Genomic DNA, 25,121 nt, shown 5'->3' with positions numbered 1-25,121 from the left:
CTTTCCCTCGTGTTGAAATTTCTCCAGGCGTGCCATCTCAGGTAGTTAATAACCTTCCAGGAAGTCTTTGTTCCTCTACGACAAGTCGCGACACAGATTCAGTTCTTGAGAAGGAAACTTTCAAGTTTCAGAGTAATATATTACCTCTGTGGTAATTTGGGCCAAATCCCTGCAGGGAAAACTTGCTTTAATGTCACTCAATGAGGCCTAGCGAAATGGGCTCATAGTTGTTTTTCTGTGTTTGTGTTAGCAAGCAGCTGCAGATTGAAGTGTTTGTCCCACAAGAAGAGCATGGCAGCAACACAAGAATTACACGTCTGATATTTCATATACTTTGAATTTGCCCAAAATACAAAAGAGCCACGTCCTCGGTTACACCACCGACACTGAAAAAGCACGTAGATGTAGAAACATAAATCTGGGGGATTCTCGGGAAATTTGACTCGTAGCCGAGTTCCTGTGTGAGTTAGGAGGAACTAAAGATATCAAGTGAAAGGAAAAGATCGGCTTATTTCAACATAATTTTGAAATAAGAGCTGCTTGTTTTGTATCCCAGTCAAGCAATGGCAACATAGACAATAAAGCTCTTCTGTGAGCTAAAAATCAATTACAAATCTATTGAAACATAAAGAAAATAAGTAGGAAACAACAGAAACAGTGATAAATGAGCAGCACACATCCCAAAACGTATTCGCTGTTATTATAGTTGATCATAAAACCTGTAAATAATCACAGTGAATTGGATAATTTCTGTGTTTACGTTCTTGTCATTTCGATTCACCAAAACGCCAGATATCCATTAACCACCACCTCCTCCTTTGTCATGAAGCGTTTGTGTTAAACAGCGTGCGTCCCTCTCCTCTCCCACAGATCCACGCCCACTACGAGCTGAAGAAGACGTCTCGTCACCGAAGGAATCTGGCCATCACGGGGGGCGTGGCCCTGTCAATCATCACCGCTCCTGTCATCGCAGCCGTCAGCGTGGGTAAGAAACCCGACGGGGCCGTCAGATATTATGTGTCACGATCGTTTGAAGATGATGGCCAAGAAAAAAAAAAAAAGGAAAGAGGACAGTTTGTCTAGACACATCACTGGTGATAGCCTCAAACAAGGAAAGAGCTTTGATGCGAAATGAAAAGTACTCCATGTTTCTGGATAATGAAAGGTGTTATTTCACCTTCTCTTTTTCTTTCTTTATTCTTGCATAAGTCATAATTCAAGAAACAAAACCACAACAAGCAAGAGCTGTTTTGAATAAACCAGCGTAATCTGTGTCTTTTAAAATTGCTGCAGTTTATACAGTTGATTCTTTGTGCCTCATCATATGTGAAAGCAAAATAACAGCCAAGAAAAAGACACAATAAATCACTTTTTTTTTGTTTTTATTTCTGTGAAATTTTATACATCGAGTGATATTAAAATTAGACAAACGGGTGTTAGACGTGTGTTTGCTTGGCTTTGCCCCTCTCACAGGCATCGGTGTGCCCATCATGTTGGCCTACGTGTACGGAGTCGTGCCCATCTCTCTGTGCAGAGGAGGTGGTTGTGGTGTGAGCAGAGGAAAAGGGCGTGGTGTGCGGATCGACTTTGATGAGGACGACGGGCCAATCACAGGTGGGTACGCCGAGCTGGTAACATTTTCAGCAAAGTGGATGTAGCTGCTGGCGTCTTTAAACTAAAGCTAATGTTTCCTGTACAATCACGCAGTGGCGGACGCCTGGCGAGCCCTCAAGTCTCCGAGCCTCGGTGAGAGCAGTCTGGAAGGGGCGGTCAGCGGTCTTAGCACCACCTCTCCCAGCGAGGGGCTCTCCGTAGCCCCAGGGACTCTGGGCGACACGCCACACTTTAACACCCTGGCCAGTGGCGCTCTGGGGACTCGCACAAGCAAGTACAGCAGGTGAGGATAAGGGATGAAGTAACTAAAGCTCAAGAGTTCAAGAGTACAAGGCTTGTTTTGGGTACCAATGGATGTAATTTTTTTTATTTATGCTGTGCAAATGCTGGTTGATGTTGAATGCTAATGTGGGCATTTTAATGCTTCAGGCTGGAGGTTCAAGCAGGGGAACTTGCCAAAGAATCAGCCCAGAGAGAGACGGGCAGCCTGGGAGCCGGGAGCGACTGTGCCAGCACCCGAGGAATGGCCGGATCCATCATCTCCTCCTACACTCTACCTGACAGGTAGGAGAGGAAACTTCTCTTCTCTCTCCTTCTGCTGCTCCAGCAGATTTGGGATTTGATGTGGTTGAGATAACAGCATTAAAACTAATCTGTGGACTTGGCAGTTTTACACCATGATCTCATGCTGCCGTCTTCTAAAGCTGTGTCGATCTTTCTCTAGATTATACAGAGCTTTACTTTAACAGGCACTAACATGAAATGAATCATGACATCTTATCGCTTCAGAAAGGTCTGCAGCTGCTCTTAAAGCGAGTCATCGGTGTTCCTTTTGTTTCTAATCTTTCTCTTTAACAACCCATGCATGCAGGTTCTGTGAAATTGAGCTTTGCATTTATGTGCGGGCGTTTTTGTGTAGCTGGTGATGTAACCTGACGGATTTTGCCTCTAAAACATGGAAAATTACAGCAAGTTATTTGCAAAATTGTCTTTCATCTTAAGGCAGAAAAGAATAAAACTTTTTTTAACCTCATTGTTATTGAGCAACACTTTTCTTTCCTAGTGCATACCCTACTTTATCATCTGTTTCAATCATATTTTGATTTAATTTACCAGGTGAGATGTTTTCATAAAAAAAATGTTTACCAAGCTCATAAATCAACTGATAGGCGAGGCTAATTTCTCACATTTTTAAGAAACTGATTAGATGCCCCCTGCTGGCTGTTTAAAAAACTTCAGGTTCACCATACATCGATAAAGGGGCTTCATTTTTCAGAGGCTACTTCCATCTTATTTACAATCTACAGGTGAACCCTACCACTAGCTTCCTATTTGAGCTGAATCTGTGCAGTAGATGTTTTCTCATCTGATATTTCTTCTTTCACACCAACTGACGTGTTTTAAATCATGTGACTCTGCAGGGAGTGCACCAACCTGGAGATCCAGGTGGACATTGAGACCAAACCCAGCCATCTCTGCCTGACCAGCGAAGAGGACTTAACCCCGCATCCGGGCTGTGCTGCCATGGCGACCGCCTCAGGAGGGGAGGAGCCTCAGGACTGCAGCTCCAGAAGGGGCGGGGCGTTGTCTGGCTCGGCACTGGGGCTGTCACCGGGAACGTCAATCAGGGAGGGGCTCAGAGACGTCACCCTGGCTCAGCCGGAGAGCATCCGCAGCGACCTGGAGATGTCAGACACTCAGTCAGACGACATCGCAGAGCTGACGTCGGACGACTGCGACTCTCCTCACCCGAAAAGCTGTCACCCGGCGGCCGGCCAGCAGCCCCAGCCCCCCTCGTGCCGAGCTGTGAACCCCTCCACCGAAGGCCTTCACTGTCCTGCAGACAGCAACGTCATCCTCTACGTCTGAGAGAAAAGCAGCTCTCAGGATTGCACAGAAACAACCCCGAACATTTACATTTAAACTTGTCACAGCTTTTTTTTTTCCTCGTGTCATCTCTCGTTTGCTGCTTTTGCGACTCACAGACACAGTCTTAGACACAGACAGCATCTGTTTACGTTGGTCTGTCTTCTCTTTCTACCTGCCAATCTACTCTCTGAGCAAATTGTCAGGGTTCTACCTCTGAGATTTATAAGATGATGATTTATGTTTACTCCTTGGTGCAAAATGCCTTGGCTACTTAAGCAAAAAAAAGAAAAAAAAAGAGAGAGAGAGCAAGAAAAAAAACAAAAAAAACACAAGAGGTACAAATTTTCCACGAGAACTGAAATTATGAAATACGGTGAAACGTCACCAAGCACAGCAGAGAGATGGTGATTGCTGGGAAAGCAGAGGATGCTTGCCGAGGATGCTTGCCGAGGATGCTTGCCGAGGATGCTTGCCGAGGATGAGGAGGGTGTTTTTAAAAACGTGTGAATGAATGTGGACTTTGTACTCAGTTATTGTGGCTTTATTTTGACATTTTTCCTCTATTTATATTCGGACGACCTTGAAATTGTATTATTTGCAGTGTGCATGAGTCTGCATGAGCCATTCCTTGTGTGGACGGTCGTAAAAGGGCAGCAAGTTTCTGTAACACTTGTGAAAGTTAAAGTTTACTTTGGAGGATGAAGCTGCACTTGAATCTCGCTTTCACTGCACAGAGGAGGAGGAGGAGGAGGGGAATGGACATAGAGATTTTTTTAAAAAGGGTCACTGTTACAGAAGTAAACGACAGAGTTCTGACAATGACATGACAGATCCTGGAAGGACTGTGAAAAGCACGGGGAGAAAAAAAAAGACAACCCAGAGTGAAGGTTTGTCTGCTTTCCACACATCAGCACTAAACAAGCATTGAGCATTTCATGAATAAAGCTCTGTGAAGCTTTTTTTTATAGGCAGGAATGTATCGGAAAAATGGGAAAAACAAAAAGTCCTGCTGGTTTCCTTTTTTTTCAGTTACATTTATTTATAAGCTACATTAATGCAGAAAGCGATACAGTTGCCTCCAGGCTGCCTATTCAAAGATAAGTTGTCTCTAAGGTTACACATGCTAATGCAGCGACGCAAATCCAGCTAACAGTCTGCTAGCAGCTAGCTAACAGCAGAACGCTACAGTGTCAAAGCTAGCACAAAATAATATTAACTTTTTTTTTTAACCTAAAAATGATTAAATAACTTTATTAATCGGTAAGACTTCACCTTCACTTCAGACACTTGACATGAAAAGGCGTTCTCCTGTCGTTGTCAGAACTCTGTCGGGTCTGAGGTATGTCACATGACCAAGTTAGTGTTTTACAATTGGCTGTCTGCCTGCCTTATCGACAGTCGCTGACCAACACAACAGCACACACCCGTTTGGGAGGTTTTGGTTTCTGACGTGTTAACTGGCTGTCTGGCCCACTTGAACGTTGTGTGTTGTGCGTCTGTGTGAATGAACTCCCGATGAATGTATATGTGCGTCCCACTTTTATTTTATTTTTATTTTTTTTGAATGAGCACTTGTGCACTTTATCTGAATTATTGTATTTATCTTCTTTTTTTGCTATTCATGATCTGTTGCGATAAAGTGAGTTTACTTCAGTCTGTGGTACAACCAAAATAAATCACCTACCAGAGGGCCTTTTATGTTGGATGTAACTAAAGAAGAGTTTGGCTCCAAAACTTAAAAAAATCTATTCATTGTCATATTTGTCATTCAGTGACATTTAAGGTGTTTTTAATCAATTTTGTGATGAAAATACTGTAGTTTTTTAGTTTCTTTTTTTTAATATTCTGTAATTTATGTTGTTCTAATCATTCATACAAGTCATTGTGACTTTTGGAGCCAAACACTTTAAATACTGATGCCGATAAGCTTTTCTTAATCATAGCTTGACTTGTTTCTTAGCTTTGTATCACCTCTGTGCTTCTGTTTTCTTAAAAAAGAAAAAAAAAGAAAAAAAAGGTTTCCCCACCAGGTTTTTCCTTGAACCTGTGAGGAATCAACCCGGGAGCCTTTTCATCTCAAAGTAGCTTTATGGATTTAGCTGCTTATGTGATTTGGCAGTGCTTTGTTTGGTCTACACTTATCACTAGTTTCTGCCTGCCTGCCTGTGAGAAACCACATGAATGTACCACGGATGGAAACCCCAACTTCCTGAAAGAGTCTGAATGAGTGTTAAAGGATGGATATAGGTGGTCCTGATCTTATTTGAAAAGGTTAGCATTTATAGATAGCAATATTTAAGTGTTATTATACTGTTTGTGTATTTCCTGTCACTGTTAAAAGCCCCGAAATTGTGTGGGGATCGACACGCAGGACTGTGAAAGACAACTTGTGGACCTTTGGGGACAAAATAAATAAACACAAACTGATGTTGCACCAATGCAGTGACTTGTTGTTGATCTGTTATGAATTAGAATCAATTAGAGCAAATGAACTTATTTTATAAATGTGTCAGACGTGAAATCACTAAAGACGTTTTGTGGGAAGATTTACATATCAGACATAATAAAATATAATCTGATCCTCAGCAGGTCTTAAAATCAATAAATACAACTTCAAACAAGCACCACATGACATAATATACCCTGTCATTATTTACTTTATACATTAATAAGCTCATGTTTGCTACTACCATGGGACTAAGATAAGCACCCAGGTGCTGCTATTCAAATGCACTTGACTCTCTAATTTTGTCTCTGATGTACTTGTATCTAATCCTGTCCATTCTGATCAAGCCAACTATAATTTCACCATCTTCAGCTCTGGCACCTCGAGCTCCCCATCCTGCCTTTATATTGTCCAAATCGTACATCGAGGATGTCAAATATAAGGCCCGGGGGCCAGACTCGGCCCGGCAAAGACTCCAATCTGACCCACTGGACGGCTTTGAAAAATGTAAAGGAGGGCATAGATTTCAGCCTTTATTTGAAGTTTTACAGCTTTTCCTGTTTATAAGGAGACGTAACCCACGGCCATTCCTACTACACTAAAGTAATTAAGTAACAGATCATTATCGGCTATAAAAAGTTCTGTTTTTCCACAATGAGTCCAAAGTTTCAAAAACAAGGAAATCTTCTGTGAATTACCAGAAACTATAATTATAATTAAAGTGCAATCTGGGCAATGAGCCCCCAAAACTATTTCTGTCATTTTATGCATTTATTTCTTACAATTTAAGCCTTAAGAGCTGTGCTGACACATTTCTTTCATTTACCACATTTCTTTATTATGTAGAAAAACTAAAAAATACTGTTATCCAGCATCTACTCATTCTCCCTGCATCTCCTGTTATATCTGTCTTCCTCTCATTCACAGACACGTATGCTGTCTTGCTTCTAATGGCTTTCATTCTTCTTCTTCTCTCCAGAGCATGCCTCCACCTCTCCAGGCTTTCTTCTACCTGCTCCCTACTCTCAGTCCACGGAGCCTCCTGCCTGATCTCATCTGTCAGCCTGTCCCTCACCACTGCAAACCAAAATCTCACCCCCACCTTGAACTCATCTGTTACTCTTACCGCTTATCTGACCACTGTCTCACTGTCCTCATTCACATCCTGCACCAGCCTCGCATACTTCTCTGCCACTCCTTACTTCCTCATGCAGCTTCATTCTCTCTTGTAACCCTATCATATGCTTTATCTAGAGCCACAGAAAGACAGTGCAACTCCTCATAATCTTCTCTATAGTTCTCTTAAAAGCAACATTGCCTTAGGATTATTATATCTTATTATACTTTAATATTATACATTATCAAAATCATCGAATTTTTTCTGAAAATCGCTAAACTTTGGTGCTGCTTCAACACAGCTTTGTTAAATTGCTAAATAAAATGTAACTGTACTTTTGAGGCCACACCAGCAGATGGCGGTGGTGCAAAAGAAGGGCAGATGTGTTTCCACCCCAGTCGGTCACTTTACGGCAGTGTTTTTGTTCAGCAGCCGTAAAGCGGGGCGTGCAGAATCGGAGGAAGGTTAAAACGCCTTGAAGAAAACACGGTAAATACAAACATTTAACGAGAAATAGCGACACGTAAACAGGCTGTGGACGTGTTTGCTACACCGCAGATTTTAAATGAAGTTTGAAAATTGCGTCAGTGAGCAAATACTGTGAAATAAATGCGGTCTGTGATTAGCATGGGTGGCTGTCATTGAAGGGTGATTTCAGCAGCAGGTTATATTATCGTAATGTAACGGATTCATTTCAACAGCCAAAACTACTTCATACATTGGTTAACTTTAATTACAGATACGAATATTTTCGTCTTTATGTGTTTTTCCTGTAATGTTTACGACGGGCTGTCTACGGTTAGCTGTTAGCAGACAGTTTGGCGTTTACTAAGAGTCCAGATTTTTTCCATGGCTCTGTGGAGATGTGAGGATGATTAGTCTGCTTGTAGTGTAGGCCAGTGAGTCTGAGCATTTATATTTTTGAGGTGGGCGGGGTGGAGTGGGTGAAGACGAGTGTCGGGGGTTGATTTGTGATAGAAAGAGTGAAGAGGAAAGTTTGCAAGATGTAGTGAGACCTGCTGTGACTCGACGATGGTTGGTTAATCAAAAAGACAGGTGGTCGAGTTGAAGATTAGAAATGAGTATATCAGAGGGACAGATCAGTTTGAGCAGTTTGGAGACAAAGTTAGAGAAGCAAGGCTGAGATGGTTTGGGCATGTGCAGAGAAGAGAGAGGGGATATGCTGTGTGAAGACGGACTGTAGTAAAAGGAGGACATGTAGAGGGCTTGTATGAGAGAGAGACAGATGATCCAACAGCTGAAAGATGATGAAACACTAAAAGTTAAATAGCCAGCTTTTTATTTTGTTGTTGATATAGAAATAAAATACTTAAATTACTGTCCTCCTTTAAACTGGGTAGTGCTGTCATAGTAGCAGATTTTTAAAGATAACTGTGGCCAAAAGAATCAAACATACAAAATTTTGGGATTTAAATTTTTTGTTTTTTAATTTGTCCTTTAATTTATTCATTTTTCTGTATATATTTTTTTTAATAGTTTGGCTGAGAGAAGTTGAAGAGAAGGGGGATAATGTCCAAAAGTATATAAAAAGGACTTTACAGGAGCTTGTTATTTACTATAGTTTATTCTTACATTTGATATGTAATTGTAAGTTTCATCACTAAAACCACTAAATCACAACCCCCTGATTTGGGCAGAATTTAGGTTGATTTAGTTGAACTCGTTTTTTATTGTATCACTTTGAGTTTTTGCTTTTTTTGCTTGCTATATTTAAAAACTCATGAGTGCTTAGTTTTTATTAAAATCCTTACTTCTGCCTTTATAGATATAAAATACTGTAGATCCAAATACCTGTATACTTATACTGATATAAGTTATTCAGTGATTACAGTTACTGATATGTCTAGAGTTCAGTTAGACCAGCTTACAAATTCCAGTTTTAATTTGTTAAGTTTCATTTTAAATTAAAAGCATAAAATTTGCCCTGTCCTGCCTCACTTTAATCTCTCTCGGTCCTGTGCCTCTCCTCGTTCAGCATCATGCCGTTCGTGGATCTGCAGTCGCGGCTCGGTATCAACGTGGACCGCTGGCTGCTGCTGCAGAGCGGAGAGCAGCCCAACAAGCGGGCGGCACGCTGCCACGCCTTCGAGAAGGAGTGGATCGAATGTTCTCATGGCATCGGGCAGACCCGTGCCAAGAAGGAGTGCCAGCTGGAGTTTGAGGACTTCTATGAGTGCATGCACAGGCAGAAGACGGTAATCTGACTCCTCATACTCGACTGCTTCTTTGCAAATTGCACTGGTTTAATTAACGGCTGCTGCATTATCAGAAATAACGATTAGATACTAAAGTAATCTAATTTTAGAGGATAGTTGTAATAAGCTAGAACCGTAAGTTATATCTAGTTCCATTAAGAGGATGAATCTTCTCTCAAACTGTTAAAAATTAACACATCACCCGAATCTCACCTCCTCCACACCACACTTGGCATGACAGCCCATGTGTTGTTGGACAGAGCACTTTCACTGCAGTTTATCTTTATATTGGGGGGGAAAAAAATCAATGTGCTGTTAGTCAATTATGCTTGCTGTGATGTGGCCATCTGCTTTCTCATTATTTGTCCTCATTTTGACTCCTTTTGGAATATTAATATAAACCTCTGCGTAGGAGCAAAGACAGGAGATTGTCATTCATGCTTTCATTTCATCAAGACTGGACTGCTGTAATTCACTGTTTACATGTTTAAATAAAAACTCCCTGCAGCGTCTGCAGATTGTTCAAAATGCTTCAGCAAGACTTCTGACCGAAACATCGAAGTACTCACATGTGACGCCGTTTTTAATACAGCTGCATTGGCTCCCCATCGAATTCAGGGTCCACTTCAAGATTCTGGTACCTGACTTATAGAGCTCTTCATGGTCAAGCACCTTCCTACATCATTGAACTTCTGCAGACTTATGTTCCTAGCAGGTCTCTTAGGTCATGTGACCAGGGTCTACTTATCATTCATCATACAAAGTGGAGAGCGAAGGGAGACAGAGCTTTTGCCACTGTGGCTCCCAGACTGTGGAGGTCTCTCCCACTGAGCATAAGATCTGTGGACTCAGTAGCTTCTTTCAAAAAAACAACTAAAAACAAATTTTTTTAGAATTGCATTTTGTTAACTGTTGTCTGTTTTGTTTTATACTTTGTTATCCTTGTGTGAAGCACTTTGTGATCTTTTATCTAGAAAGGTGCTATATAAATAAAGTTCTACTTACTTACTTAATTCAACAAACCAGCCTATTTTGCCTGAGTATTTGACATGTTGGCATCTCTGTTAACCTTTGTGGCATTAAATGACTTGATTGTCATGCAGAGTTTGAATAATAAGAAAACTATTTAAAAAGTGAAAGAAAAACTAGCGTCCATTTCAAATCTGCAAAGTAATGTAGTTGAACTGAAGTCAGCCTATCTGACAGAGTGGAGGAGTCAGCAGAGGACAGACTGACAGCTCTGGGTGGAAGTGCAGCAGCAGCACAAAGTTCAGACTCTCGCTCTTTGCTTGTTAGCCGTGTGTCATCATTTGAAAACACGATGGAGCGGGATGAAGTGCTGATTCAAGATGCATGTCCGCTTCGGCCTCAAGGTTTCACGTCAGATTTGCTTCCACTGAGGACATGTTTTAAAGATTAACTGTGCGGCATCTTCATGCCAAATTTTAACATCAGCATTCATTAAAACAGGCCGTTTGAGATGTTAGAACATCACTCAGAGGAATGCCTGCATCTCTGCTGAGTGGATGTGGACAGGAAGCTGCTGCTTTTACAGACCCGTGGTTGGGACTGTAGAGCCAATGGAGCTAAAGCTTGTGGTGTTTAACAGTGACGCATGTTGCAAGGAGTAAAAGATGGTGGCAGAAGAACTATATTTTTTTACTTGGAACTGAAAGGTGATGCAGAACACCCTTTATTTTGAATTCCTGTTATATCTCTCTCTCTTCTCCCCATCTTCCCTGCAGCATGAAAGGCTGCATGCCATCCGTCAGCAGCGCGACAAGCTGATTAAGGAGGGGAAATACACGCCGCCGAGCCACCACACAGGCAAGGCTGAACAGACTCCATGAAGGAACATCCAGCTGTCCGCAGTTCTGTTCTTGTGTATAGCCAATCAGATATCTCTTATTTCCTGTTCACCTGTACAAGTTTGCAAATAAATGTTATCACCCACTGTCGTCATCTTCTCATTTCCTGTTATCTTCCTTATAGTATTCTGAAATTTACACTATATATAAGGGTGTTTGAGGAGATGGATTCATCTTATTTCTCATCTTAATTCATTTGCAGTTTTAAATTTATTGGCTCTATTTACAGGCTCACAAAAAATGTACAAACTCAGTACTTTGTAATAAGAAAAAAAACAGTCCAGTAAACTGACATTGTTATGCATTCGCTTGATTTTAGCAAGATATTCAAATACAAACACAAAACAACAGCAAACAAAAAAGACTAGAATTTGAGGTACTAAGTATTTCTATTTTACACTACTAGACAGAGCATCTATTATTACTATATGGAATAGCTCCTTTGCAAAACTCACACAAGCAAAGTGTCTATTAAAAACGCATTGCGAGCTGGTTAAGATTAATGAAACAACACTAAATGCTCCTAAAACATTTGAATGCAGCACAGTTTTTATTATTGTAAAAGTTACATAGCACATGCAGTTCTGTGTTTGCAGTTTGGCTACATAGAGGAGGTGTATGATCTCTTCAATGACTTCTGGGTCTGCTCCCAGTTGAGCATTCCTCAAAAACCTCCAGGAAGCTATCAGACTTAATGGTTTGAAATGTGCACGTGTAACAGCTGGTCTACCCTTCGTCTTTTGTTATTGTAATTTTCCAAAGTGCTCTGTGTGTTTAGCCCTTAAACCCTAATGTTGAGCTGAATATTGGTTAAATCAGAATTTAATGCTTGCATTAAAAGTCAGGCCTGTGAGTGATGCAGTGAGTAAACCAACAGTTGTTGAATTTAATATCCTCACCACAGCTGCTTTATTGACTTCTGTGAAATGATTTACTGCCCTTCCAGTTGTTGTAGTCAGCAGTCTGCTCTGTGGTGTCTTAATATAAGTGCAAGTTAAAGTGAAGTCTATTTTCTTAACCCACTGACCTAATTTTAGTAAAGTGTACTGTGGATCAGTGAGTGAGTGCTCCCGAGGGACAGCTCAACCACGTTGATGAGAGATAGATCTGAATGGATGCTCCCTGACATCCTTGAGTCAATAAGCAGCCTTTAAATCAGGCTGATGGGGTTAGGAGGCTTCATGAGCCACCACAAGATGGAGCAGGAGCACAGATAAAACACTCAGGTTCCTCAGATTTTAAACCCAGGCACTTCTTCTTCAACCCACTCGAGTTTCATGGCTGCATTTATGGTAATTCTTTGTTTATTCGTCCTCTGGTTCTTTTATACATGCAGACTCCACCATGAGATTTAATTATATGCATCCCTGTAGCCACCAGTGAGGACACAGAGGTCAGATCCTCTGCAAAATTAATGGTGGGGGGGTTCATGGTTCGTGACATGGAGATGAGTTTATGCTATATTTGTATGTTTTTTCGCACACTGATTCTCAGATTTGTATACCAAAGCTGAGTGAGTTTAGTTTACCAGTGATCTGCCTATATTCCTGACATCAGGTCTTGTTTTTAAGGTCGTTTGAAGGTCAAACATGGTAGATTTTTTTCTGCAACAGAAAGAAATGTGACTCGTCACAATGATTGCTTGATACCTTCTGTATCCCCAGAGTGTTAAAGTCTCACCAACCTCCTCTGAGGTTTTGACTGTTTGTCCTCACGTGTGGGTGAATGTTTTTCCATGAGGACTGAGTGACACACTCTGAAAGCAGCTGGTCCCACTGTTTTCCAGTTCAAATCCAGATTGGCCTTATTAAACTGGAAATTAAAGATAATCCCGCCTGCGCTGCAAAAGATTTCCAGAAATGATTTATGCTTCCCATTATCACAACATTCCAGCTGTGAACAACGTTTTAGACAATGTAACGATGATCGGTTCAGCATTGGTCAATAATTAACTGCAAGTGAAAGAATCTTGAGATCAGTGAACTTTACACTTTGTGTAGCTGTTGGTTCATGCGCTGTTTGGTGAAACTGGCAGCAGTGCAGATAATCCAGCTGTGCTTCTCCTTCTGTGACCGGGCTGATCAGCTGTGACGGAGGGAGGGTGAAAACTGGGGATTATCCTGCAGCAGTGGCTGGACAACCCAACCTGCCATACATCCAGGTATTACAGTGGTACCGATTTAAACCAACGTCTTATCAGCCTGAGCGCCAAATACACTGATACCTTAAAAAACATGATTTTTACTCACTGCACTGAACATTACCACTACAGGTTGGTCAGTACGCTCCTTAATGAAACCCGCATATATCACCCCACTTCAGACTTTAGCTTTTATCATCACATGCAACCTGACGGTCAGTTTAGTGAAAAGAGAAGATTGAAACAGAGCCCAGACCAGAGCGGCAAAAAGTTCCACAGAGCAATTTAAAAAGAGAAGCAGTGTTTAACATGGTCGAGAGCTGCATGAGAAGATGATCTTGAAAGGGAGGATGGTGACATTTAAATCAGGTGAAGACTCATTTGTTTTAGAGGCCTTTTCCTGGAGCCTTTTTGTGTTTTTCTGGAGGCAAACTGGAGCATGATAGTGATTGGCAACCCCAAATCAGTGAGCTAAAAGACATGAAAATGCCACATGGGGCCAAAGTGATAACTGCATGAATCTGTGTTGATCTTCTGTGGTTTCATATTAGAGATACCTTCATATAATCCTTTTTTTTTTTCTTTTATTTAATTAAATTATATATGTTTAGATACAGAGCGGTGAAGTCCGGTCTGTTCCAGGAGTCCAGTTTTCTCCAAATGAGTAATGCGGGACTCCAGCGTCAGCTCAGACTGTGAAGGATCTCCTCCCAGAAGACTGGGAGCGGCACCCCAAACTCTCCCAATGCTTTCCACTGCGCTCCCTTCCTCCATCTGTAATCAATTGCTTTTTAAAATACTCCCTGCCTTCCTCCAGCTGTTTGGAGAAGGGAGAGGAGGGGTGGCGATGGTAGTATGGGGGGATTATAAAATCCCAGATTAATACGATCGCATGTGGTGTAAAAGCGCGGACCAGATCAAGCGCTGCTTCTTTTACATAATCCCGAAATATGTGAATGGAGCAAATGCACCACCGTGAACGCCTGTGGTTTCCCTATTCTCTAAGAGATTTAAGAGAAAGTGTGTGTGTGTGTGTGTGTGTGTGTGTGTGTGTGTGTGTGTGCGCGCGCGCGTCTCGGTCCGGGTTTGGCGGTGCTGCTGAGCCACAGATGACGCAGGAATACACCAGAAATCTCAATTTCCGCGACACTTACACACTCAGTAGTCATGGGTTAAGTATCGTAGCCGTGAAAACTGCCTATTTAACAGAAAAGAGAGGTTGTGTGTGTGTGTGTGTGAAAGCGGACCGGGAGAGGAGGGCTGGTGGGGGGTTGCTGAAGGCGAGAGGAGCAGAGAGAGAGAGAGAGAAGCAGAGACTGAGAGAGGGGGAAAGGAGGAGGAATAGGACAGCCATTACCATTCAGGATCACGTTGCCCGCTGTTCTCTCCAGCCTCATCCCACCGGCTGCGTGTCGGTTCGGTTTTGGAGCAAAAAACCTTGAATACAAAGCCAGAAAACATCCAAGCTTCCATCCACCCATCTACCCCCAGGAGGAGAGGGAGCAGCGGCGGCAGCATCCCCGGCCTCCCTCGCGCTGTGCTCGGATTCCAGGACCGCTGCTGCCCCGGGGAAGGTAAGCGGCTCCGGAGCTCATGCAGGCAGGCAGCTCGTGTCTGTGCTTCACACTCTCTCGTGCGCGTTCAAACCATCGTGATCATGTGTTTTCACGAGCTGTCAGGCCCGCTGCTGTTATGGAGTGTTTACAGGGACAAAACACTGATGCTTATCAGCTCAAAACGGATCGCTGTTACTCACTTTAAAAGAAATTTACAGACATGTTCAATAAGAACTGCAGACCAATCATAACTTGTGCACGGGTTATAATATATGGATGGAGTTGTTGGTTTTTTTTCACCCAGACTCAACGTGTTGCTCATTAGCTCTGCGTTTATTGGCGTGATTTCCAGGAGATGCACTGCAAGTTTTAGTAATCTCATACATCCGCCCTGTTTCTAAGCACACTGCTCATGATTTGTGTGCTGAAGGGCTGGGCTGGAAATAACTAGCGGACATTCACACTGAGAGAGATATAGAGGGGGTTTCTGGGTCGTGAGAAGGCTGCCGTGGCTGTTTCTCCTAATGAGACACTCAGCAGCAGCAGTATGGAAGCAGCATTTAGTCAACAGTGCCAACCACAAATGGATAAATGTAATTAGTTGGTGTTATCCATCCAAGCAGTGGCCGTGTGTTGGACAAAGAGCTCCCTGCTTTCCAGCCTTTCAGTGCGCGCACACAGCGTTTGGGCTCCATGTCTGATGTCCATTCATGCAAACACATTCCCTCCTCACAATCAAAGGGAAAGACAGACCGAGAGAGAGCGAGGCAACGCTGGTGACACGAAACACCAGCTGCAGCTATATCTCTGTTATATGTGCACCAACACGCCCCGTGAGAGGCTGCCATTATTGATCCGTGCATCCCTGCAGCCAATTATATCCAGAGACACCCCATCATCACCAGCAGCACCCCCATCTCTACCTGCTGCATGAATCCCAGTGGGCTCCATAACTGCAGGCTGTCTATCTGTCTGGAAAATACTGGATATAATGTGCAAGGTGCAGCCAGAGGGAGGGAAAAACAGGATTCAAGCAGGAGTCCCCTCCTGCCGTTCAGCACCAGATGGTCAAATATACATCTCCCTCTAGCCTTATGCTGGACATTCAGCTTTCAGACTACTACACTCCTAACACTCTCAAACCTTCATTTCCATTTAAATGGTCATTTTAAATTGGTTTCTTCCATTTTTTTCCTCTGCACTGCCACGACACACCTCCTTACTACTGCACGTTACAGTGCAGGAAAGCACCAACATGTCTGTGAGGATGGGGATAGAAGACAGGACTGTTATAGTGCGAGACGTGGTTGTTATTTAATTTGCAATGAATTGTGGAATGTCTGGTTTATTTCAATCAGATCATCCAATTTAGACTAACAGCAGTGGAAGCTGTTGTTGCTTAGTGTCATAAACAAGTGAAAAGTGGACATTATAGGCGCCTAGAGCTCAAGGTGACACCTCCAGGTTTCCTGTTTTTGTACGTCCAGCATTTGAAAGCCAAGAGATGCTCAATTTATAATGAAATAAAATAAAAACAAAAGACTAATTAATCCATGCTGGAATATATAAATATATCTAAACTGCTCATTTTGATAAATTAAAAAACTATACCAAACATGTAGTTTCCACCGTGCCTCATTTGCTTCATTACAGGTTATGGCTTTGGTGTGGACACAAGTCACTTTTTGGCTGATTATAACCTATCTTCTTTATTTTAAAAAGCCTGATGGTGAGGGAAAATGAAGACTTTCCAAGCATATAGTATGATCCTTGCCTCATTTCAGAGCTTTAAATCCTTCCTCTTCAAGTGGTTCTGGCTGTTATCAGGCTAGGATTACCCCCATTCGAGAACCAGTGGGCATGTTATCATTCATTTGGAGTGTGGCGTCCACCTGATGAATGAACTTCATTCACATTTTAGCTTTAGTTTAGTCTCCGTCAGCTTCTGAGGGTAAACATCCAGCATTTTATCAACTATATTTTCCATCCTGTTCACTAGCTTGTTGCCAGTGTGATATTTTTATCCTGGGACTTGTTTGGGAACAAAGTGACTTATCCATTTAGTCATTCAGCATTGTTTTCATGGTGCTGAAATCGTCCCTCTGCTCTTTGTGAAATTCACGACTGGCACCTCCACCCTTCTGTCTGTCTGCCTGTCTGTCTGGCCAAGACTCTCTGTGTTGATTTTCTTCTCCCTGCAGCTTTCTGGTCTGCAGAGAGCATTTTTACCATGAGTGAATAAAGGTGGAACAAAGCCAGACACACTAACATTGCTTATCGCCACATCCTGGAGCGGTAAATATTGACGAGCGTATACAAGACAGGCATACGATGACAAACGATCAGGTCATTCAAATAAGAGATCCTGTTTCTTGTGTCATCCTTGCTCATCTATGCACATACTTTTCTTTCTTTTGTTTAGCTGTCCTTTTTTTTCACTCTCATGTTGATGGACTCCAGTACACTCATGCCAAGCAGCTTTGTTGGCAGTCCAGTCCCATTTGTGTATTTATGCATGCATACTTTCGTGTGAGTGTCTGCATGTGTATTAATGTATGTCTGTGTGTGCATGCGTGGGGGAGCTCAGTCTAGCCATTCATTTATCCAGTCAGTCAGTCGTTGGTGTGTTACTCATCATAGCTGGCAGCTGCAGTTTAAAGGGAGGCATTTCTCATTCATTCTTATATTACACTGACTATTTACACTTTTAATAACTGACGTAAGGAACACGCTTTAGATATGCTTATTACATTTATGCATGGGGGGGAAAGAAGTTGCATCACTTACATTGTCCTACCTTTCTCCATTTTTTCTGACTTATCTTATTCAAATATGTCCTTTAGAAGCGTGGAAGTGTTGAAATGCTACATCCTATATAAGACTATAGATATGGCTCTCCTTATTTCCCAGATTCTCACAGTGAGACGGTGATGCAACACAGATGTAAACATGCCCCTTTGCTAACCTTTTTTTTTTTTAAACAAACATAAACTTTAAGCAGGTTTTTTTTTAAACAATAAATCTTATTTCCAGCATATGATATATTATCTTTGTTTTGTTTCCAGGAGCTTTACTGATTTTTAGATCATTACATCAGGTTTTATTTGCATTTTACACAGAATCTCAGCTTTTTGGACACAGGGTTGGACCCTTCAGCTCAGTGACATGCTGATCTTTCTTACTTAATATGTAATTTATCTAATTTATACACAAAGAAACAAAAACAAACAGTAATCTTGTCAACCTTTATATGTTAAATACAGACATGGGAGCAAGTATCATCTTTTTATGCAATATATTTTTTTAAAAGCAAAAGAAAAATGAATTAAATTGAAGTTTTACAGTTAGTAACGTTAGCCTTTTTCCCTTATGCTAAGCTAATCACTGATTGCTGACTCTAGTTTTTTATTTAGCATATATTTCCAAACTTATATTGTTTATCTGTAATCTAATAAATGTAAGTATGATCTAAAGGGATTTAAGCCAACTTAAACTGGAAAACCTTAAAACTAAAAGCATAAAATATAGCAGGTCCTTTTTTTCTCAATAAGCTAGACTAGTTAGCTTTTAGCTTTTAAGTTGAGTATGTTTATCTGGGATTTTTTCCCCCCCTTTGACTGGATTTAGCAGCACCACATAAATCAGGTCAGTCAACCAAATAATAAATTCAATGTATTTAATTTTAATCATCAGAAATAGAAACAGTGGGTAAGCTAGCATTTGCTAAAGCTACTTGCATTACTGAATAAAGCTAATCAGTGCACCCTTAGAAAAATGTAGTTTGTATAAATGTGACTATATTAAACCACAGTATAAGACATGTACAGCTACAGGAAAAACTAAGCTTATCTCATAATTCAGCAGCTTGTAGAAGCAGCTTTAGTAGCAGTATCCTGTGTGCCTCTGTCAGTATTTCATATTGTTGAGCTAAACTAGCTAAACTTTGTTCGTTTTCTTCACACTCTTTTATGCATAGCTCTCATAAGGTCCCACCATAGTATTTCTGGCTAAGGTCTGTACTTTCACTGCGTCATTGCTGTACTTTGATTCTTGATTCTAAAAAATTAACATATTTTATTTGTTAATTTTTTCACTAATTGGACTGTCATTAACTTTAACATGCTAACTGAAGCCTGTAGAGTCTGAGATGTAGCTCTTAGTTTTTTACAGTTTCTCTGAGCATTGCACGGTCTGACCTCAGGGGCAATTTGGTGGGACATCCACTCCTGGGAAGATTGTGACGTTGTGAATCACTTAAGTGCTCCAGACCAGCACACTGTCAAAACATCTGCTTTTATAGAGGTGGCCATACTTACTGATAATCAGCTGTTTAAATGCATTTGATTAGCAGCACACCAGAGAGTGTACATTAGTCTTCACAATACTCAGCGTAGTCTGTGAAAGTTTTCATTTGCACTAGTTTTACAAGTTTACTAGTGAAAACAATGATAAATGTTTTTCGTACTTTTCCATAAGTGCAATCAAAGCAGTTTGAATGCTCTTTTTTGAATTTGTTTGTGTATATTTCGATGTCATTATAATATTTAGAATATATAGAACACAAAAAAAAGGTCAGGTTAAGGTAATAACTTAGTTTCAATCAACTACAGTTTGTAGTTTCTTTGTCAGACTTCATATCTCAGTCTATTTTGGGGGGTTGTTTCAGGTTTTACTGGGTTAGTTGGGAGCATGCAGGTTCCCAGATTTTGCAGGATGTACACAATGAGTCACATGTTAATCAGTTGTGTTTTCTTGTTTGGTGGCTTCATGTTACGGTGTGTGTCAGGGATTGTTTTTGTCCAATGAGCATGAATGTCAGTGAAACTCTCATCAGTGGCTGTTACCATGCTGGAATGCTGCCCTGAAGAGACTAGAGTTTCACCGGCAGTTACGACCGTTAGTCTGCAAATGTCTGGATTTCTCTCGCTCCTCAAATCTCTTTTCCTGTCTTCCCTCGTCGCTCTTTCTCACTCTACATCTCTGTCACAGTCTCTCTCTGTTTTATGTTACTTTTGTTTCCTGCAGCACACACACACACACATTCAGACACACACACGCTGCTGAGACTAAGCTGTGGGAACAGACCGTGTCCATGTAAATCCTGGCTGCGAGTTATAAATCAGGCCAGTCAACCATCCAGTACCTTTGTTTGGTTTGATTGAACTGCTACAGTCTGTCACAGGAAGAGGCCAAAAGCTCTGCGTGTATATATGTCCTATATATACAAATACGCCTGTATTACAATATTATTGTTTGATAGAAAACCTAAGCAACAGCAGTGTTGTTTAACCTTTCAGTGCTTTTCTCCCTTTTGTAAATGGGATGTTTTTGACTTTTGTTAAACCAGGCAAATAATTTAAAGACATTTATTCAGGCTCGAAGAACATTTGTGGGTCATTTCAGAGTCGCATGATACCTCTTAGATCTATCAGTTAGTAGATTTGTGAAATTAATAACAAAAATCATCTAACAAATAGTTTCAATCTGGGGCACATTTTTATGTTGATTGTCTAAAAATGTTTAAAAATCAAATCAAGAGGAACAGGGTTAGTTTTTATGAACCACAGTCATGTGTTGGTTAGCGCCTCACACCAAGAAGGTTCTGGGTTTGAACCCACTGGCCTCTCTGTGTTTGGATTGCATGTTGCTGGTCATTTGCTTTTTTAAGTCATAATTAATAGGATATAATAAGTTTAATAGGAAGGAGGAAGAAATGCAGAGGAATGGATGTTCCTGCAGGGCTTTGGAGCAGATTACCCAGAGCTGAGTGCAGTGGCAGGGACTCATCACTGACCTGTGCTTCTCATGGAGTGACGACTCATAGACCAGTGATTAATGACAGCAACAATCATGGCAGCACATCACCTGAGTACCTTGGACTGAAGGTACTGATTAGAATTTGGTGAGCAGAGGTTAAAGGTCACTGTCACTTTACAAAAAAACCTCAACATTTAACCATAAATCACACATTTCTCCAATAATTCTAACAGACTGTACACAAATGTCTCACTGGAAAAAATCTGAAGTGATATTTATTTCTAAAAGTTCAATAGTTATCTTTACCATGACGAAATAATACGACATAAAACTCTGACTTTTATTAAGAAGTGCCAAGTGTGAGCATGTTTGGTCAGATATTAAATTGGTGACTCAAATCTTTTCTGGCCACCAATTAAATTCCTTCAAAATCTTCCATATAAATAGATATGTGAGTGTGAACAGGAAGAGAGGCAACCTGTAACTTCACTGGTTGGTTAAGGTGTACACCCGAAAGGTGGTAATTCTTCTGTAGACATGAAGCAAAGATTAAACAGTTGGTGTGTCAGAAAGCAATGATTAAGTTAAGCACTTTTGAGAAACTAGGGCTCAAATTAACCTGTGATGGCCCCTTTTCAGTGTATATTTTAAAGTGTAATGGCTGGAATTCACCAAACTGTGTGTGTGCTTTTGTTTGTTGGTCTTATTGAGGAAAGCTGTGCCTGTGAGTAAAAACGCCTTGGTGAGGGTCTCATCACAGAAGGAGTGAGCTCGCTCTTGCTCGCGTTTCTCCTCCCGGTAGTTTCTTTTTCTTCAAAGTTCTCATTCTGTCTTCACGGAGCTGTAATGACACGGTGCGGCTTTGAAGCCTCAGTTCTGGCTCTATTTATAAAACCGCTTGTTGCAGTGGCACTGACTCACTGTCAGAAAGCGGCAGGGAACCAGACTTACACACACAGCTATACACCAGTGAGGTCGCTGAGAATTCTGGGAAGGCATTTAACCTCTTCCTCGCGGCGTTGCTGGGGAGACGGAGGGATTCAGGAAGTGGGGTTTTGCCAGCGGTTTAGCCAGAGGCCAGTCAGCAGAGGTGGAGGAGGAGGAGGATTTTTGGCAGCAGCGGAGCAGATGGAAATCTCAGCCGTTGTGTTGGACTCACACGTCGTGCAGTGAATCATTCCCACTCTGTGACCACCTCTCAGGTCATTCCACAGTGTAGTCTGCTACAGCATGGAGGGGGTAAACACAGATCTACTGTGACGAAGTCTTTGGCAGCCAGCAGAAGTTATTCAGCGACAATCTGCAACACTTTGAGGGTTAAGCCGATTGTTTGCTGAGGAGAATTTCTCAGAGGTCGCAGTGTTCGCTTTTAGCTCTAACTGTCGGTGGATGAACTGTAAAACAAACAGTATCCCCGTCTAGTGAAGTTGCTTTTGAAAACAAGGAAATAAAAGTAATATGTCATCTCTAATTATTTAAAGATTATAACTTATTCTGCTCTTGTTTAAAATAAACACTGACATAAACAAGAAAAACATAATTTATTTGTGCATTCAAATACAACAGCTCTGCCATAATTTATACTTTGTGCTGAGTCCACTTTATAGTTACTGCTGAGGTCAAAGTCTGCATATTTTGCCCACTGCACTGATTTAAATGGGGAGGAAATGTCATAAATGATGACGTTAATCAAGGCTGAATTCCATTTAGCTGCTTTCAGTTTCAGGGTTCTGCTTTTACGCACAGGCCACAGACTCATTTGATTAGAACAAAGCAGCTGTTAGTGCTGTTAGTAACACCTGTACTTTTATGTACTTTTTCACAATAACAAGCTAGCATCCTGCTGCTCTCTCATGCATTCAGCTGCATTTGATATTATTGTCCCCCGTTTTTATCCTCAGCACAGAACTGCCGGGACTCCCTGTGGAGCTGAAATATAAGAGCTGATATAAGGCAATTCATTCTCTCAGAATAGAGGTGCTGAGTTTAGAGTTATTGATGTATTGATCCTGAGATGGACGGATCAGTTCATCGGGTCTCCAGAGTCCTACAAACACACACACACACACACTTCCTTCTTGTGTGTGTGACGCCTGCAGCCCCTAATTCGCTTCAGAGAGGTAGGTTAAAGAGTGGAGATGAGCAACAGATAGAAGTGTAGAAACGTGAGAAGGTATAAGGAGTGAAAGCGAGACGAAGACAAAGGGAAAAGCTCTCTTCTGTCTTCCTGCATATTGACTCTTCTTTAAAAATAGAAACGCTACTCAGACTTTAAAATCTCATCTCGCTGCTCCTTTTTCATCACTGCCTCTGCTCAGCCTGCCGAACTGTTTCCCATCCCCCCACCTCAGCTCAGAGATTACTTTCTTCCATCACACCTGGAATCTTCCATATATCTATAAAAACTGGTGTGTGTCCAAACTGGAGCAGTTACACCAGCTTCTATCTCTTTTTACGCCTTAAAAGTTTGCATGATCTTTGTGTTTGTCCAGGGGCTGTAAATGTAGCTGTAACCTTACAGCTCAGCTGAGGGAGGACAGCGTCAGTGTTTACGCTGTCAGGAGCATGACCCCCCTCATCACGGATAGATGCTTCAGCGCTGTGATGTAGCTGGCAGTCTGATTCAGCCAAAGGGAAACAGTGTGAGTCTGCTCACGACAAGCTTGCAGACTTGTTTGTGCAATCTGGTTGTGATTTTTGGAAAGAAATATTACTGTGGAGTTTATCAAAAGTTTGAGCACCACGAAGCGAGTGTCATTGAGTTCCACTGTAATTAGGAAAACGCAGACATCTATCTGGATGTCTAAAGAGCACACTAAAATAGAGGAAAAATATAAATAAATAACAGTTTGGCTTTTTCAGTAACGTAGGAACATGGACCACATCTATTTTAGAAGCATCCATCCGAGAGGTGATGTACAGGTCAACAGTGTTTGGACTGTGATTGGATAACTACATCTATGGCCAGTTTAGACAGTTAATGTCACATGATGCCATCTTTGGCCTCTAAGAGGAAGCCAGAGTGCTGAAACCCATGCAGGCACAGGGAGAACATGTAAACACATAGAAAAGCATCAGCTAATCACAAGGTTTGAACACAGAGCCTTCTTGCTGTGAGGCACAGTTCAAACCACCGCGCCTCCGTGTTGCAGAAGCAGTCTGTGCATTATTTATGTGTCGGTCCGAGCACATAAATAGCGATTTAAGAGGGTAAAGCAAGCGGTCCGCTTTATGCGTTCTGATCAACTGAAGCTAAGGATGAAATTTCATCTGTGTCTCAAAGTTACATCTTTCATGTTTTGTTTATTCGAGCAAGCCTCAGACATTTCCAGTGCGATGTGTGTCGTCTTCTTCTCTGAGCCGCTGTTTCGCTTCCATCCAGCTGTCGCTGCACATCTGCAGCTTCCTGAACACTGAAGCGATCATCTGGACACAATGATTAGTTTAACCCAGTTCATTCTCCTTCCTCATTTCTCTCATCCGTCTTGCTACATTACTACTGTTGTTATGTTACAACTTTGCATCATTCATGACCCCTGCGTGATCACACTTTAAGCAAGCAATAAATTATCGAGTGTTTCCACGTTGTCCTTCGTTTCTGACCTCTTTTCTCTTCCCACCCTTCCCACATCCCTTTTTCCTCCTACCATCCTTCCTCTCCTTCCTTCTCCTCCTTGCAGCCCTAAGCAGAGATGGAGTCTTCGGATGATGATACTCTGAGTGAGCGCTCCTGCGTCAGCGAGCCGTCATTCCGTAGCGAGCGTTCAGGGGGGTCGTTATCCCCGTGTACATCAGGACTTGTGGGCCCACCGGGAGACACTTTGCCATGGAACCTGTCCAAGCATGAGAGGAAGAAGAGGAAGAGCCAAGATTCAGTGTTGGACCCAGCAGAGAGGGCGGTGGTTCGGGTCGCAGGTGAGTTGATAAATGTAATACTTTATCTTTCTGCCTTTGAGCAACACTCAAGGAAAGCTTCCAGGAGATGGTGAAGAGGCAGAATTTTGCTGATTGAACTCTATAAAAGCAGAGTGGGGCTTTCAGGCACAACTTTACCTGCTTTCATGAAGGAGGGAAACTATACAGAGAGGTCTTCAGAAGCTTCATGGGTCATTGCCATCACAGGGTCGTTAGTGAGGCATTGCCTCCCAACATCCTGTGAGCTATTACGCCTACATGGGTCAAGATGTGACCCATGTAATTGTGCCATGTGTCTGTGGAGTGGTTGTTTGGTTCTTCCTGTGTAAAGGTCCGAGCACTCCTCACTGCATTGCACACACTACCTGCTTTGTTTATTTTTGTCTGAGGGTGTTGCTGGGTCTGAAATGTGCTGGGACGTCATGCTCTGAGAAAAAATTTCTGAGTTTCTATGAACAACCTGCTGCATAAGAGACGACAGTGTTACTATGTCTGTTTTCTGCCTTTTCCTGGTTCTGTCCGAGTTCTTTCTTTTGCCTTTTTTGTGAGTCAATGAAAGCTGAGTTTGGATAACCACAGTTTTAAGTCCTCTTTAAATATATGTGTCTGGTTTGTAGCGTTAG

General features: G+C 41.8%; 3 protein-coding genes across 13 annotated transcripts in view; all 3 read left to right on the top strand.

Annotated features, from left to right (window-relative positions):
• Nucleotides 1-5,921, top strand: part of rnf19b (ring finger protein 19B) — a 41,883-nt gene extending 35,962 nt beyond the window's left edge. The window contains exons 6-10 of the mRNA XM_040020897.1: nucleotides 871-985; nucleotides 1,474-1,614; nucleotides 1,708-1,897; nucleotides 2,044-2,178; nucleotides 3,036-5,921. Of these exons, the coding sequence (XP_039876831.1) occupies nucleotides 871-985; nucleotides 1,474-1,614; nucleotides 1,708-1,897; nucleotides 2,044-2,178; nucleotides 3,036-3,483 (1,029 nt within the window). The 3' untranslated portion in view covers nucleotides 3,484-5,921. The remainder of the gene's footprint in view (nucleotides 1-870; nucleotides 986-1,473; nucleotides 1,615-1,707; nucleotides 1,898-2,043; nucleotides 2,179-3,035) is intronic.
• A 1,482-nt stretch (nucleotides 5,922-7,403) lies between these two features.
• ndufs5 (NADH:ubiquinone oxidoreductase subunit S5) lies at nucleotides 7,404-11,220 on the top strand. The gene is made up of 3 exons (XM_040020904.1): nucleotides 7,404-7,535; nucleotides 9,043-9,262; nucleotides 11,008-11,220. The coding sequence occupies exons 2-3, from the start codon at nucleotides 9,047-9,049 to the stop codon at nucleotides 11,110-11,112; spliced, it is 321 nt and encodes a 106-aa protein (XP_039876838.1). The 5' UTR covers nucleotides 7,404-7,535; nucleotides 9,043-9,046; the 3' UTR covers nucleotides 11,113-11,220.
• Nucleotides 11,221-14,402: 3,182 nt separating this feature from the next.
• Nucleotides 14,403-25,121, top strand: part of macf1a (microtubule actin crosslinking factor 1a) — a 229,375-nt gene continuing 218,656 nt past the window's right edge. For 9 of the 11 annotated variants that reach the window (XM_040020885.1, XM_040020881.1, XM_040020888.1 and 6 more), the window contains exons 1-2: nucleotides 14,404-14,844; nucleotides 24,264-24,498. In XM_040020885.1, the coding sequence (XP_039876819.1) occupies nucleotides 24,276-24,498 (223 nt within the window). In that variant the 5' untranslated portion in view covers nucleotides 14,404-14,844; nucleotides 24,264-24,275. Of the gene's footprint in view, nucleotides 14,845-24,263; nucleotides 24,499-25,121 lie in introns of those variants that run through there. The other 2 variants (XM_040020873.1, XM_040020876.1) reach the window with 2 other exon arrangements.

The sequence above is a fragment of the Simochromis diagramma genome, unplaced genomic scaffold (genome assembly GCF_900408965.1).
Source record: "Simochromis diagramma unplaced genomic scaffold, fSimDia1.1 OVJJ01000753.1, whole genome shotgun sequence".
NCBI lineage: Eukaryota > Metazoa > Chordata > Actinopteri > Cichliformes > Cichlidae > Simochromis > Simochromis diagramma.
Note: the sequence above shows the minus strand (reverse complement) of the source record. Positions and strands in the feature narration are given on the sequence as shown.

What these genes read in the sequence shown, in the direction of transcription:
- ndufs5 (XM_040020904.1), top strand. Translation starts at nt 9,047, where the DNA reads ATGCCGTTCGTGGATCTGCAGTCGCGGCTCGGTATCAACGTGGACCGC. An exon ending in GCATGCACAGGCAGAAGACG is followed by an intron (nt 9,263 to 11,007) that starts GTAATCTGACTC and finishes TCTTCCCTGCAG; the next exon opens with CATGAAAGGCTGCATGCCAT.